Source organism: Solanum dulcamara, chromosome 2 (genome assembly GCF_947179165.1).
Source record: "Solanum dulcamara chromosome 2, daSolDulc1.2, whole genome shotgun sequence".
NCBI lineage: Eukaryota > Viridiplantae > Streptophyta > Magnoliopsida > Solanales > Solanaceae > Solanum > Solanum dulcamara.
The window spans coordinates 82,335,245-82,349,353 of NC_077238.1; the positions used below are offsets into that span (position 1 = coordinate 82,335,245).

At 34.3% G+C, this 14,109-nt stretch overlaps 2 protein-coding genes across 2 annotated transcripts; one reads left to right on the forward strand and one right to left on the reverse strand.

Annotated features, from left to right (window-relative positions):
* The first annotated feature begins 1,512 nt into the window (after window positions 1–1,512).
* On the forward strand, window positions 1,513–4,454 carry LOC129881125 (protein RESISTANCE TO PHYTOPHTHORA 1, chloroplastic). The gene is made up of 4 exons (XM_055955479.1): window positions 1,513–1,968; window positions 3,082–3,292; window positions 3,796–3,965; window positions 4,040–4,454. Exons 1-4 carry the CDS (start codon window positions 1,669–1,671, stop codon window positions 4,064–4,066), a joined length of 708 nt encoding a protein of 235 aa, XP_055811454.1. The 5' UTR covers window positions 1,513–1,668; the 3' UTR covers window positions 4,067–4,454.
* A 676-nt stretch (window positions 4,455–5,130) lies between these two features.
* LOC129881126 (probable serine/threonine-protein kinase PBL25) lies at window positions 5,131–8,980 on the reverse strand. The gene is made up of 5 exons (XM_055955480.1): window positions 8,847–8,980; window positions 7,815–7,987; window positions 6,950–7,139; window positions 6,384–6,772; window positions 5,131–6,051 (listed from the first exon to the last, which is right to left on the reverse strand). The coding sequence occupies exons 1-5, from the start codon at window positions 8,944–8,946 to the stop codon at window positions 5,344–5,346; spliced, it is 1,560 nt and encodes a 519-aa protein (XP_055811455.1). The 5' UTR covers window positions 8,947–8,980; the 3' UTR covers window positions 5,131–5,343.
* Window positions 8,981–14,109: the final 5,129 nt, after the last annotated feature.

The window sequence follows — 14,109 nt, forward strand, 5'->3', positions numbered from 1 at the left end:
CAATTTCTAAACTACTGTCATCTTTTTTTAAAAAAAATAATTTCATATCTAAATTATAAATATCCGATAAAATATGTAGTAAAATATTTGAAATAACTTGCTGAGAGAGATGCATGGTAAATGAAAAAAAAATCTTTAAAATTTATTTACGTGGCATAACAATTTCATGATAATTCAACGATTATGTGAACACCTAATAATTTCGATATAATACTCATAAAACTGTGATAGTTTAAGAGAATTTTAACTTATTCACTCAAAATAAAAAAAAATCCCCCAAAAAACTTTTGTAGTATATCATATTCCTTCAAAGATATTTTAACATGAGTTTATGATGATTAATGGATTTTGCAAAATAATGATAAATTATGAGGATTTTAACCTATTCACTAATTTGTTTATTTTTTGGTAATTTAATATTTCAAAAGGTGTAGGAATCTACTCTAATATAAAAACAAACAAAAAAAATACACAGAAATATAATTTTACAAATATATTTTATTATTCTTTTTTTGGGTGCACATGGGTTCTTGGGAGTTAACCATGTGGTTGGTCATGTGTAAACCACAAAGTTTTGAGTCTATCTGCAACCCAATAACTATTGACCATTTATTATTCAAAATACACTAATTTAATTAATTCAAATTCATATTATTATATAAAATATACTCAGTTGATTAATTTTGATTCATATTATTATTCAAAATACACTAATTCAATTAATTCATATTTATATTATATAAAATTAATAAAAAATAATATATATTTTATTAATATATTTCCTTTATTTTCAAAGCTTGAATCGAAAAAAAAGTTTGGTTTTAATCCACCCTACCAACTAGTTGGGATGAAGCATTTTGTTATTGTTATACATTTACATTTGAATAATAAAATAATAAAAGTGTAAAAGCAAGAGAAATTATTGTACTAAACCAATTTGATGAAATATGTCATCTAAAGCTATAATCTCATGGCATCTATTTAATTCAATATTTAAAATTTATTTTAAAATTTAATTAATTTAAATTTATATTGCATATCTTATATTAAAGAGAATATAAAAAATCTTAGACATGAAGAGGATTGACAAAAAAAGAAGAAGGTATACATCATACACCATTAAATACTAGTTAAGTATATTTTGATAAATAATTAATAATAATTCATTTAGAAATTATAAATATCAATAATTTAAATTAAAAATTCATAAAATAATAATAATAATTCAGACATATTTTAAACCATTATCTCATTTTTATTTCTTAAAACTCTAAATTTTGGATCCAATTGGCCAATACTAAAGAGTCATATGGCAGAGTAGTATATACTTCTTTTTCGTTAATTAGAAGTCTTGAATTTAAATTTTTCTGAATATAAAATTACATTTATTAGAGAATGTTTTACCTCTAATATAAGACTTTTCAGTGTAAATTCAGATATAATTGAGCTCCACTATAAATATTGGACACATCAAATAAAAAAAAGTCATTTGGAGCCACAAATTAAATTGACACTTTCTCCTTTTCTTTTATCCTTCCCATTTTCAAGATTTCTCTTTCACAGTATCATCTTGTTATGTTTCAAAAATAAAATACCCAATTTGTATAACAAAATGTTGTAGCTCTACATGAGACCTAAAATACCCTCTTTTGTACAAAAAATTCAAAGATGAATTCAGCTTCTACAATGTCAGCATCAGTTTTAAACTACCAAATCTTGAAATTTTTCCCACCCCAGAAAAATGGGTTCTTGAAATCTCCATTGATTAGTGGAAAAAGATGCAGACTTTGGGTTTCTGCGAGTTCAAATGAGTTTAATAAACAGGTAGTTGAAGACCCAAAAGAGGAAATTCAAGAAAAGAGTGATGGGGTTATTGTCAACAGTATTTTGGAGGAGGAAGAAAGAAGAGGGGAAAATTCTACTTCTACTGGTCCTAGTACTGTTCTTGATAATAAGGAACTCAAAAAGGTGAGAATTTTATGTGTTCTTTAACTCAGTTTTTTCCAATTTTTTAATATGCTTAGTTTCATTATTCAAGTGGTTGTTATATTACTCCCTCCATTTCAAATTATCTAGTTTTGACATGACAGACAGTTTAAGAAAATTTAGTACCAAATTGTCCTTTAGTCTTGTAGTATAGAGTGACAGATTAAAAAGGGAAGTAAGACAAGAAAATTGAGACTGAGGGAGTATTTGTGTTTTCTCTACTTGTATAACTTACAAGCATGATCCTTTATTAGAAAGGGGCATACTTTAATTAATAGCACCAAGAGAATGCTCATATTAGAGAAGCATTAGAAAAAAGCATTACTTCAAAGGTGGAAGGAACTAATGAAATTCTTTCAAGCATGGCCTTTTTATTGTCTAACTGTAGTAGAGTAGTCTATCTGATCTCGAGCGTGGGCAGATGGAAATGCCTAGAGATGAGGTAGGCGTGTATAGTAGTCTTTTATTTGATGATAACGGGAAGGGAAATTGACTGCAACCTTTTTTCGGCCTATTGGCTATTGGGTGGGGGCAATTGGAAGAAGAAAACACAGGGCAAAGCAAAGGGCAGAGCTTTCAAGTGACTTTGTTTGTGCTCTCAAAGAGGAAAGAAAAGAGTCACGTGGAGCTTCTAGAATACTTGAAGTAAGTTTGCTGTGTGAAAATAGTCTAATTATAGTGATTCCTTTGAGAGAAACAAAACTAGATTTTGGAGTTGAGTTAGTCGCAAAGTCCATTTCTTAATAACAAGAATTAGCATAAAAGAGAGGTCCAATAGTATGAATCGTAGATTTTGCGAGCTTTCGTAATTGAGGACGTTAGAAATGACCCATTTGGTAAAAAAGTTTAAAAGATTATAGTTGTCTTCCAACCAGCTTCAAAAATGTCAAGTGTCTGATGGGGCTTTCTAAATTTACGATACACAACAATGAACAGGACTCAGTCCCAATCAAGTTAGGGTCAGCTAAATGAATCCCTACTTTCATTTAAGCTCATTTTAAACTTGCTGCTAAATTTACATTTTAAATTTTCTGTATACACGGGCAAATATAGTTGACTAATTATATGTGTTAACTCCAAAATACTCTCTTCCAGGCTGTTCTAAAGACTGCTTCAACTTTTGCACCAAGGGCTTCCACTGCTACGAAAAACCCTGCCAAACCTGGAACCGTTTTATACACTGTTTTTGAAGTGCAAGCCTATGCGTCAATGTTGATCGGTGGAGCTCTGTCCTTCAATCTCATATTCCCGTCAACTGAACCCGACATCTGGAGACTAATGGGAATGTGGTCCATATGGATGTTTAGTAAGTAAATGTTGATTTATACAACTAAACCTTGCCCCCAAAGTAGTAGTACACATAAGAATATTGCTCTATGAGTGATATAAAGTTACTTTTGTAAGTAGATATGAATTGTTCATCTGTCCGTTAATTCATTTCGTTTTCCTTCCACTGTTCTCTCAATTGGAGGACTGTAATCTGAAGTTCAGTTTGCAGCTTTAGTTGATCGCTATCTGAAATCCTTTGTTACTTCCTTCAGATAGTAAAAAGTGTTCAACATTTGTGTTATTATAAACTCTAGCATAAAAAGGTATAGGTTGTTGTAATGTAATCCATATTAATGATCAACCTACCTTGGTTGATACGACTATGTAAGGAGACATAATTAATATCTTGAACTTTTGATCGTATATATGCGTTAAAAAATAAATATCCTTATAGGTGTAGAAAGTTAATTTTTACCCTTGCTGCTATTCCCTCAATTTAGCTATAAGTTTGAACTCAAATGTGAATTTCTCTTGTTGCAGCTATTCCCTCCCTTCGGGCTCGAGACTGCTCGAAGAATGAGAAAGAAGCTCTCAATTATCTTTTTCTCCTCGTTCCCTTGCTTAATGTTACAATCCCGTTCTTCTTGAAGTCATTTGCTGTTGTTTGGTCAGCGGATACTGTAGCATTTCTGGGGATGTATGCTTGGAAGGTATTTATTTTTTCAATCCGCACATTGAGCATTGTTTCTATTCTCCTCGCTGTCAACATACTTCTTTCGTGCAGCTCGGATGGCTACAGAAAGAGCGATGACAAAAGAAGTGAAGGATCAGTGGTGCTCTTGTAGCTTCAATTAAGTAGCTCGTTCAGCTGATATAACTCTATGATGGCTGCCTATGTTTCACGTCATGATCTGTTTGAAAATTGAAACATCTACAAGCACAGTAAGAATATCTTGGATCAAGTTGCCTTACTTTTCAGCTAGTAGATATTCATTTCCTTCGGATTAGGGGTCACACATCTTTAATTTCATGTGCTCTGTGTATTTCGTTTCCCTTTTTCTCCATACTCCTTTATACTGACGATAAATTACCATTAAAAAGTTCTCCCTCCTTTTATGTACAGACAATAGATGTGCAGATGAATTTTTGAAGCCCTAAAAATACTTATGAGAAGTGACTCTTTTATGTTTACATTGAAATGATCCGCTTTAGCTCGAAGTAAACATAATCAGATACAATTTGGTTGATTTTAATGACATTTTATATACTCTTAAAATGTTGCTTTGTATATTTCTTCGTGCGTAAATGAGAAATCAAGTCTTGAAACTACTAGTATAATAAACTTATTAGCTTGTTTGATGCAACTTAAAACTACTCCTCCTTACGTTTCAATTTGTTTGTCTTATTTTCTTTTTTAGTCCGTTTAAAAAAGAATGAATCTTTTCTTTTTTTGCCATGTTTAAGACCACAAGATTAAAGGACATTTTGGTATATTCTACATATCTTTAGTTTCTGACCACAAGATTCAAAAGTCTTCTTAACTTTCTTAAACTCCGTGCCTTGTCAAAACCATACAAACAAATTGAAATGGGGGAGGTACTATAGTAAACTTATTAGCTTAATAAAGCCAAAAAGATGTTGGTACAAGGATGCCTTTTGAGCTTGTGGCTTGTAGGCCTGAGATCTCTGTGCACAAGCCGCAATATTTTTTAGTTAAACGACTTATTCACAAAGCTCATTGCTCGTAGCCAAAATGTAAAAAAAGTTTGTCAAAATGAAAATATGAAAAAAATAATAATTACAAGGTAAAGTTACATATTTTACTAATATATACTCTGGAATGATTTGAACCATTACTTTAAAATTCTGATTCCTCGTTGCGTTGTGACCTGAATATGCACCAAAATTTCCATAATTAGAATGTAAGCTGATTGTTGCCTTAACAAAATCAATAATTACATTACTTGTGTCAATGTTGCTTTTACTTCTGCAATTTGTACTAGCACTTGCTCCATTAGATTTTTGGTTTTTGCTAAAATGGACTTCTCTATGTGACTTAAACTTGAATCCGTTCCATGTTTGCAAGCATCATTGACATTGTTGCCCATTACATTCGACAATTGCATTCTTTTTATGGTTCCTTGTGTATCTGTTGGATGTCCAGCTACTTGAACCTGAGTTGATACTTTTGGCACGAGATTTCACGTTGCTTTTATGTCTTGAACGCGAACCGTATTTTGCTGATTTTGCTGTCACTTTTCGTTGTTCATCATCTCTACTGTCCTCCTCATATTCTGAAGATCCCGATGCACTTCCATATCCATAATCTGAACTTGCTTTCTCATCCTCTTGACTGTCACGAACTTTTTGAGACTGTTGTTTATCACCAACTTTTTGAGAAAGTTGTTTGTCATGGACTTTTTCATCATTTTCTTGGTCACTCTCACTGTGTTCATACTCATCATCGGAATAACCTTCATCCTCATCATCTGAATAATCTTGGTCCTCGTTTTCAGAACTCTCTTGATCTTCATTATTTAGACTTGACTTTTCAATATTTGACGTTGGGGTTGGAGCGGGAGGTGAACTGGGAATAGGGTCATCTGGCTGGGGCATTGTAAGAAAAGTAAGAGCAGCCACAACATCACCAATCAAAGGACGAACCATTGGTTCATCTTGAAGACACATTGCTGTAACCCCAACTGCTTGATTTAAACCTTTGACAGGAAACCTCTTCCCGAGACGCGGATCTGCCAATTCAGGGAACTTCTTTGGATCCTTGAAATAAGGTTGTGCCTATTAAAATCACATACATTTGTTGATTAGTTGGAACTGTCCTCAAAAATTCCTTTAGTTTTTAGTCAAATAAAACTCAAGAACTTTAAAGGGTAGCCTGGTGCATGAAGTGTCCCCTGTTCCCGTAGTGTTCAGGGAAGGGCCGCACCTCAGGGGGGTGTACTGTAAGCAGCCTACCCTAATGCAAGCATCAGTGACTGATTCCATGGCTCGAACCCATGACCTATAGGTCACACGAAGACAACATTACCTTTGTTTGCAAGGCTCCCCTTCACAAGAACTTTGAATTTTTTTTTAAGAGAGAAGAAAAAGCTCTTTGTGATAATACTCACCCAAGCAACTAAGTTTTGCTCATCTGCTGGCCTTGTTGTATCCATTGCTCGACGCCCTGTTATAAGTTCAAGCAAAACAATTCCAAAACAATATACATCTGACTTCAAAGTGAGTTCACCATTTCTTTCAAATTCTGGAGCACAATAACCAGTTCCCATCATCATTGGTGACATGTTCGTCCTACTCCCTCCACCTACAAGCTTAGCAAGACCATAATCTGAAAGTCTAGGATTAAGATCTTTATCCAATAGAATGGTTGTGCCTTTCAAATCGCGATAAATTATTGGCGGGTTGGCCGTTTCATGTAGATACTCGAGTCCATTAGCAGCACCTAAAGCTATCTTCATTCTGGATAGCCAACCTAGTGGCTGTTTATCCTCTTTGAGATCTGAAATGTAATAGAACTAGTTAGTACAGAATCAAGAAAGTTTATGACAACATGAGAGGGGGAAGAGTAGGGCAGGCATAAGTTGTTAGGACTCTTCAAAAATATCAATGGGTGCGTCTCAAATCCTCCAAAATTAGTGCATTTTTGGAGAGTCCGAGCAACATAGCATAAACTTACCAAGCAGATGATCGTTTAGGCAACCCATCGGCATATATTCAAAGACCAAAATCCTCTGATCACCATCAGCACAATATCCAATGAGATTGACCAGATTTGGGTGCTTAAGGAGAGTCAACTTTGAGACCTCAACAAGGAACTCTTGGTTTCCTTGTGTTCCACTTCTGTCTAGTTGCTTCACTGCCACAATCTATCCAGGTACAAACCAGACATCAATACTGAAATCTTTCTTCACCTTAATATAGATGGACTTTTATAAATGGTGTGTTTAGTATGATACCGGAAATCATTTTCCGGAAAATGTGTTTTTTTTTTCCAGAAAAAGACTTATTTTCTGAAAAAATATTCTCCAGTGCTCCGTAAACAACCTCTCTACCTCGATGATGTAGGTAAGGTCTGTGTACACTCTACCCTTCACAAACCAATCTTGTGGAACTACACTCTGTATGACATTGTTCTTATTTTCCGGTGTTGGGTTGGAGAGTGAAAAATCTTTTTTCAAAAAAGAACATTTGTTAGAGATTGTTAATCTTAGCCAACCGAATAGTATTTTGATGTTTTTTTAATAATAAAGTTTGGCGTAGTATGCACATGTTGGTTAAAATGGTTATATAAAGTTAAGAGTTGAGATAATTGTGAAGGGAAATGACTTCAGTACAAAAGTGAGAGAAGTCATTTCTACCTTTTGGTGAAAAATGTTCTCTTGAAAACATTTTCTCGCAACCAAACACCAGAAAATCGACTTATTTTGTGAAAAACATTTTGCCGAGAACACTTCCGTAATACCAAACACACCGAAAAAAGAGTCTTATTCATTAGGTTAAAGTTACAACAAAGGTGAAAAGAGAGTTTAAGGTAATGTTACCTCTCCACCTTGAAGTGTTCCCTTGAACACTCTTCCAAATCCACCTTCTCCTATCAGGCATTCTTGCTTGAAATTCTTTGTTGCACTCGCGAGTTCGCGGAATGTGTAAGTCTTAGCATTGCTGTTCCCGTTTCCACCAGGGTTAACTTTGTCTCCTTTGTGAAATGGTTCAGCTGGTTGGTTAATCCAAAATGCATGGAGAAAGTGAACATAAGCCTACAAATGTGTGAAAAAAACTGCACAAGACATTCATGTAGTAGCACGCCATCTTGCCTAGTTAGGAAAGTCTTTGTTGCTAGGATTCTTCAAAAATGTTCACGTGCGTGTCGGATCTTCCAAAAATTGTGCATTTTTGGATGATCTGACACGGGTGCAACAACTTTTTGGAGAGTCTAACAATATAGAGAAATGATGACATGAGTTGGCAAGCCAAAAGAGCTGCCATAATAGCAATCACAGTGCCTATTGCAGCTTAAAGAAAAAAAAAATCCTTTTGTTTCTACCTGTTTACTGAATTCTCTCATTGCTACAGTACTTTAGAGGGTGAACATATTTACTGAATATGGTATTCTTTCAGTCAAATCTTATGATTTGAGCATATGGAGAGCAGTCCGGTGTATTAAGCTCCCATTGTATGTGCAGTCTAGGGAAGGGCCGGACCACATTAGGTTATGTACGCAGCCTTGCCTTGTAATTTTGTAAAAGATTGTTTCCTCGGGTTGAATCCTTGACCTCCTAATCATATGCCGGTAGCAGCTTTTACAGTAGGTGCATGAGCATATTTACTCAAAAGGGTATTTTTTCTGTTTACTAATCAAATCTTGTCTTTTGCATGACTTCTAGACATGCATTCTTCTCTTGTTATCTAATCAGACAGACTTACACTGGAAACAAAAAAGGGTAAGGAAACTAAACAGAAACATCATCAAATTATCTACATGTTACATAGAAAACACAACCACATGATTCTATTTTCTTTAAATTTCAAAGATCTAATAAGAAAAATTGAAGTATGATGTTAGATGATCATACCGGGATTTGGTGGGGTGGTTGAGATTCCTTTAGGATGAGCGATCGGCACCTCCTCCGGCTGCGATTCAGCTTTTTTCTTGAAGCAGGGGAGGCAACTCATGTTCTTGATCTTCTCAAGAGATCAAAAAAATTCCACAATCCCCTCAATAAAAAGGAAAAAAAACAAGAATCTTTTTTTAAGAAATAATATATGAATTGTGTCTATTTACAAAAGGAGCTCAAATGAAAGAAAAGGTCTACAAGAATTTGTTTTATTTTTTAATTAATTATTTCTTCACGTTGTTTCTCTCAAGATTCCAAAAAAAATAATCTTAAAAATAAAAATGCATGGTTGTACATGAATTCATGATCATCACGTTCATAAAGCTTTGTTTTTTTAAGGTAGAAAATGGGAAGAAAAACATTAGGAGGAGGAAAAGGGTTGGCAATGGCCTTTTCCTTTCATCCTCCCCCAGTTCTGGTTCAAAGAAAGGGTCAACGTAAAGATATTATTTTGATATAATTTCTATAATTTTTCTTTACATGAACGGATCTCGTAAAAAAATAAAATTTTATATTGAGCTCCAGTGTACGATAAATTTTAGATGAGATGGCTACTTAGATTGGGAGGGGGAGGGTCTCTTTCCTAGGGGTTGAGGTGGTGTTAGAAATTGTAGGAAAAGAAAATCACATGGAGAGGAGGCAAGGGCAAAGATTTCTTTCCACCTCCTTTTTTGGTTCTTTTTTCCCTTCCCCCCCCCCCCTTTTTTTGTGTAGGGATGGGGTGTAGAGCAATATATTTAGAATTTTTTAAAAATTGAATTAACTTGAAATACCATGATATAGTATATCCCCAAAATAACCTCACAAATAAAAAGAAAAAGAATAAAAATAAAATTTCCAAAATATCCATTTTTGGGAGTTGGTTAGTTTAAAAAATTAATGGGATTAATGCACATAAAAGCTGAGATAATCCTAAAGTCTTGCTTCGTGACTCAGGATCTCCAAAAAAGTGATGTCGGTTCTATATAAGTAATGAGTATCGTTCAATAGGTTGTCTTAATTGGACCTGGAAAAATTTGGGGTCTAACAGAGTCCGTCAGTCAATCATATTTCAGAAAATTCATAGACTAATACAAACGAAAAGCTGAGATGATCTGAATTCTTATTTTGTAACCTAAAAAACTAAAAAAATAAGCACGCATCAATCCTCGAGAAACAATGAGTATTGTTCACTAGATCTTCACAAATATTCTCACAAAATTAGGGGTCAAGTGAAGTCGGTTAGTAGTATTTCAAAAACTTCATGAACTAATACATACTAAAAATTGAGATAATTTTAAATTCTTATTTCTTGACCTAGAAACTCCAAAATAAACGACGTCAATCGTTGAGAAATAATTAATATCATTCACTAGATTGTTTTGAGTGGACCTATAAAATTTGGGGTCAATCAAAATTCGCTTGTCACATTCAGAAAAATTCATCGATTAATACACACGAAAAATTGCTCCCCATGTCATTACGGAGCGTCATGTAAAAATTTTGCAAAAAAAGTGCCTGGAGGCTAGTTCATTAAAAAATTCACTGATTAACACACACGAAAAATTGAGAAAATTGCCTAATTTCTTTTGAGTGGTTCTTAAATGCTATAAATGTGGTGCGGATCATGGCGAGGATATACGTACTGCTCCGTCAGGTCATTACGGAGAGTCCTGTAAAGGTTTTGCAAAAACAATTATCGAAAGTCAGTTCATTAAAAAAATTCATTGACTAACAAACAAAAATCTAAGAAAATCCCCTAATTCTTGTTGAGTGTCCCCTAAATGCTACAAAAGGGGCGCGTATCGTGGTGTAATGGTTTAGAAGAAAAATCGACGGGAAGCCAGAAAAATGAGGAAATCGCCTAATTCCGCTTGTGCTCCCCCTACATACGAAAAAAATGGGGAAACTTACATAAATATACAATATTAAGAAAATATTTACCATTTATAGCATTAATTTTTTTTCACTGAACACTTATAATACATTTATAATACAGTTTTAATATATATTGCAGAGAACTGTTTATAAAACATACATAATACAAGTTTTATAGGTGAATAATACATTTATCACATACTTTAATAAACTTATAATACATTATGTCAGTTTTTTACTATACAAACATAATATATAATTTAAAACACTTATAATACATTTATAGTGTATGCATAATTCACTTTTAATACAAGTATAGATCTATCATAATATTGCTATAAATGGTAATAAATAAAAAATATCGCTAAAATCAGTAATTAATTTTTAAAAAGCACTCAATCAAGTAATTTTTCCAAAAAAATGAGAAAAATCGTCTAATTTCGCTTGTGCGGCTTCTAAATGCTATTAATGCATCGTGGATCGTGCCTACACCGCACATACTTATCCCTCGAATACCTATAGAGGGTCCTATGACGATTTCGAAGAAAAATTGATCGGAAGCCTATTCACCAATATAAACTTGAGCTAACAGACGAAAAAAAATGAGAAATGTGCCTAATTCCACTAGTGTGCCCCCTAAATTCTAAGATTACGCTGTGGATCGTGCCAACGACTCACTTACTAATCTCTTTTTTTACCTACAGAGGTGTCCATAACAGTTTCGAAGAAAAATCAATTGAAAACTAGTTCACCAAAATATTCATAGGCTAACACAAATTTTAAAAAAATAATAAAATTGACTAATTCTGCTTGTGCGATCCCTTAAATGCTATGAATGCATCGTCGATCGTGCCGCCGACGCACGTACTGATATATTGGGTACCTGCGGAAGGTCCTATAATGCTTTCTAAGAAATATTGATCAAAAATCAGATTACCATATTATTAATGGGCTAAGACACACGAAAACAAATGAGAAAATCACATAATTCGGCTTGTGCAGGCTCTAAATACTATGAATGCACCGTTGATCGTGCTGATGACGCACATACTAATCCTCTAGGTGCTTACGAAGGTTATTATAATGGTTTCAAAGAAAAACCAATTGAAAGTCAGTTAACAAAAATATTAACAGTCTACCACATACAAAAAAATGAGAAAATTGTCTGATTCCACTTGTGCATCCCTTAAATGCTATGAATGCGTTGTGGATCATGTTAATACCGCATATACCTATCCCTCGGGTACCTACAAGGGTCCCATAATAGTTTCGAAGAAAAATTGAATGGACTAGTTCACCAAAATATTCATTGGCTATCACACGAAAAAAATTGAGAAAATCAGTTAATTCTACCTGTGCGGCACCTAAAAACTATGAATATGTTGTGGTTCGTGCCTACACCGCATGTACTGATTTTCTAGGAGACCTAAGGAGGGTCCTATAAAGATTTTGAAGAAACATTGAACGGAAGCCAGTTCTTCAAAATATTAATGGGCTAACACACAAGAAAAAAATAAAAAGATAGCCTAAATCCACTTGTGAGGCTTCAAAATGCTATGAATACACCGTGAATTGTGCCTTCACCGTATGTACTGATCTTCTAAGAACCTACAGAGGGTCCCATAATGGTTTTGAATAAAAATCACCTGAAAGTCAGTTCACCAAAATATTCATTGGCTAATACACACAAAAAATGAGAAAATCGCCTAATTCTGCTAGCGCAGCCCCTAAATGCTATAAATGCATTATGTATCATATTGACGCTGCACCTACTTATCCCCAGGTACCAACGAAGGGTCCCATAATAGTTTCGAAGAAAAATCAATCGGAAGATAGTTCATCAAAATATTCATGGGCTAACATACACGAAAAAATGAGAAAATTGTCTAATTCTGCTTGTGAAGCCCCTAAATGCTATGAATGTGCCGTAGATCATGCCTATGCCGCTCGTACTGTTCCTCGGGGTATCTACGGAGGGTCCCATAATGATTTCGAAGAAAAATCGATCGGAAGTTAGTTCACCAAAATATTCATAAGCCAACACACACGAAAAAAATGAGAAAATCGCTTAATTCCGCTTGTGTAGCTCCAAATTATTATGAATGGTTTTGTGGGTAGTGCTGACGCCGCACGTACTGAATACCTATGGTGGGTTCCATAATGATTTCGAAGAAAAAATCGAATGGTACCAATTCATCAAAATATTTATGGGCTAATACAAACGAAAAAAATAATAAAATTCCTTAATTGTGCTTGTGCAGCCCCTAAATGCTACTTGACACAATCCACGGCATATTCAGCTCGCTACTAAAAGATGTGCTGAAAGTTAGCATTAGCAGCAACTCTAGTTGCAACTAAATCGATGTTAAAGAGTATACAAACAAATAGTTGTACTTAAAGTTATCATTAGCTGCAACTCTAGTCGCCACTAAACGATATTCAAGTCGCTACTAAAAGTTAACCTGAAAGTAAGAATTAGCAGCAACAAGTCGCCACTAAAGGGTATACAGGTTGCTACAAATATTTGTGCTTAAAGTTATTATTAGCAGCAACTCTAGTCGCCACTAAAAGATATACAAGTCGCCACTAAAAGATATACAAGTCGCCACTAAAAGTAATGATAAAAATCGTCATTAGCAGCAAATCTAGTCGCCACTAAAAGGTATGCTGAAAGCTAGCATTTGAAGCAACTAAGTCGCCACGAAAACGTATAAAAGTCGCCACTAAAAATTATGATAAAGTGATCATTAGTGGCAATTCTAGAGGTTGCATTAGCAGCAACTAACTCGCCACGAAAGGGCATACTAGTCGCCACTAAAATATATTTCCAAAGTTTATATTAGCGGCAACTCTGTCGCCATTACTCTAGAAGTAATCATTAGCAGCAACTATGTCGCCACTAAAAGGTATACTATTCGCCACTAAAAGATATTTCCAAAGTGTACTACTCGCTTCGAAAAGTTATTATAACAATTAACATTAGTGGTAAATCTAGTCGCCACTAAAAGGTATTCAGGTCGCCATTAAACATTACCCTAAAAGTAATCATTAGCAGCAACTAAGTTGCCATTAAAGATTATACAATAGTCTAGTTCAAGTTAGTATTAGCAGCAACTCTTGTCGCCACTAAAATATATACAAGTTGCCACTAAACGTTATGCTCTAAATTAGCATTAGCATCAACTAAACTAAAGAGTATACTAGTCGCCACAAATAGTTGTACTTAATGTTAGCATTAGCAGCAGCTCTTATCGCCAACAAAAAGATATGCAAGTCGCCACTAAAGGTTATGATAAAAATTAACATTAACGGCAACTCTAGTCGCCACTTCAGGGTATACAGGTCGCCACCAATATTTTTGCTA

What these genes read in the sequence shown, in the direction of transcription:
- LOC129881126 (XM_055955480.1), bottom strand. Translation starts at nt 8,946, where the DNA reads ATGAGTTGCCTCCCCTGCTTCAAGAAAAAAGCTGAATCGCAGCCGGAG. An exon ending in CCTAAACGATCATCTGCTTG is followed by an intron (nt 6,773 to 6,949) that starts GTAAGTTTATGC and finishes ATTACATTTCAG; the next exon opens with ATCTCAAAGAGGATAAACAG. An exon ending in AGCAAAACTTAGTTGCTTGG is followed by an intron (nt 6,052 to 6,383) that starts GTGAGTATTATC and finishes TGATTTTAATAG; the next exon opens with GCACAACCTTATTTCAAGGA.
- LOC129881125 (XM_055955479.1), top strand. Translation starts at nt 1,669, where the DNA reads ATGAATTCAGCTTCTACAATGTCAGCATCAGTTTTAAACTACCAAATC. An exon ending in ATAATAAGGAACTCAAAAAG is followed by an intron (nt 1,969 to 3,081) that starts GTGAGAATTTTA and finishes ACTCTCTTCCAG; the next exon opens with GCTGTTCTAAAGACTGCTTC. An exon ending in TGGGGATGTATGCTTGGAAG is followed by an intron (nt 3,966 to 4,039) that starts GTATTTATTTTT and finishes TCTTTCGTGCAG; the next exon opens with CTCGGATGGCTACAGAAAGA.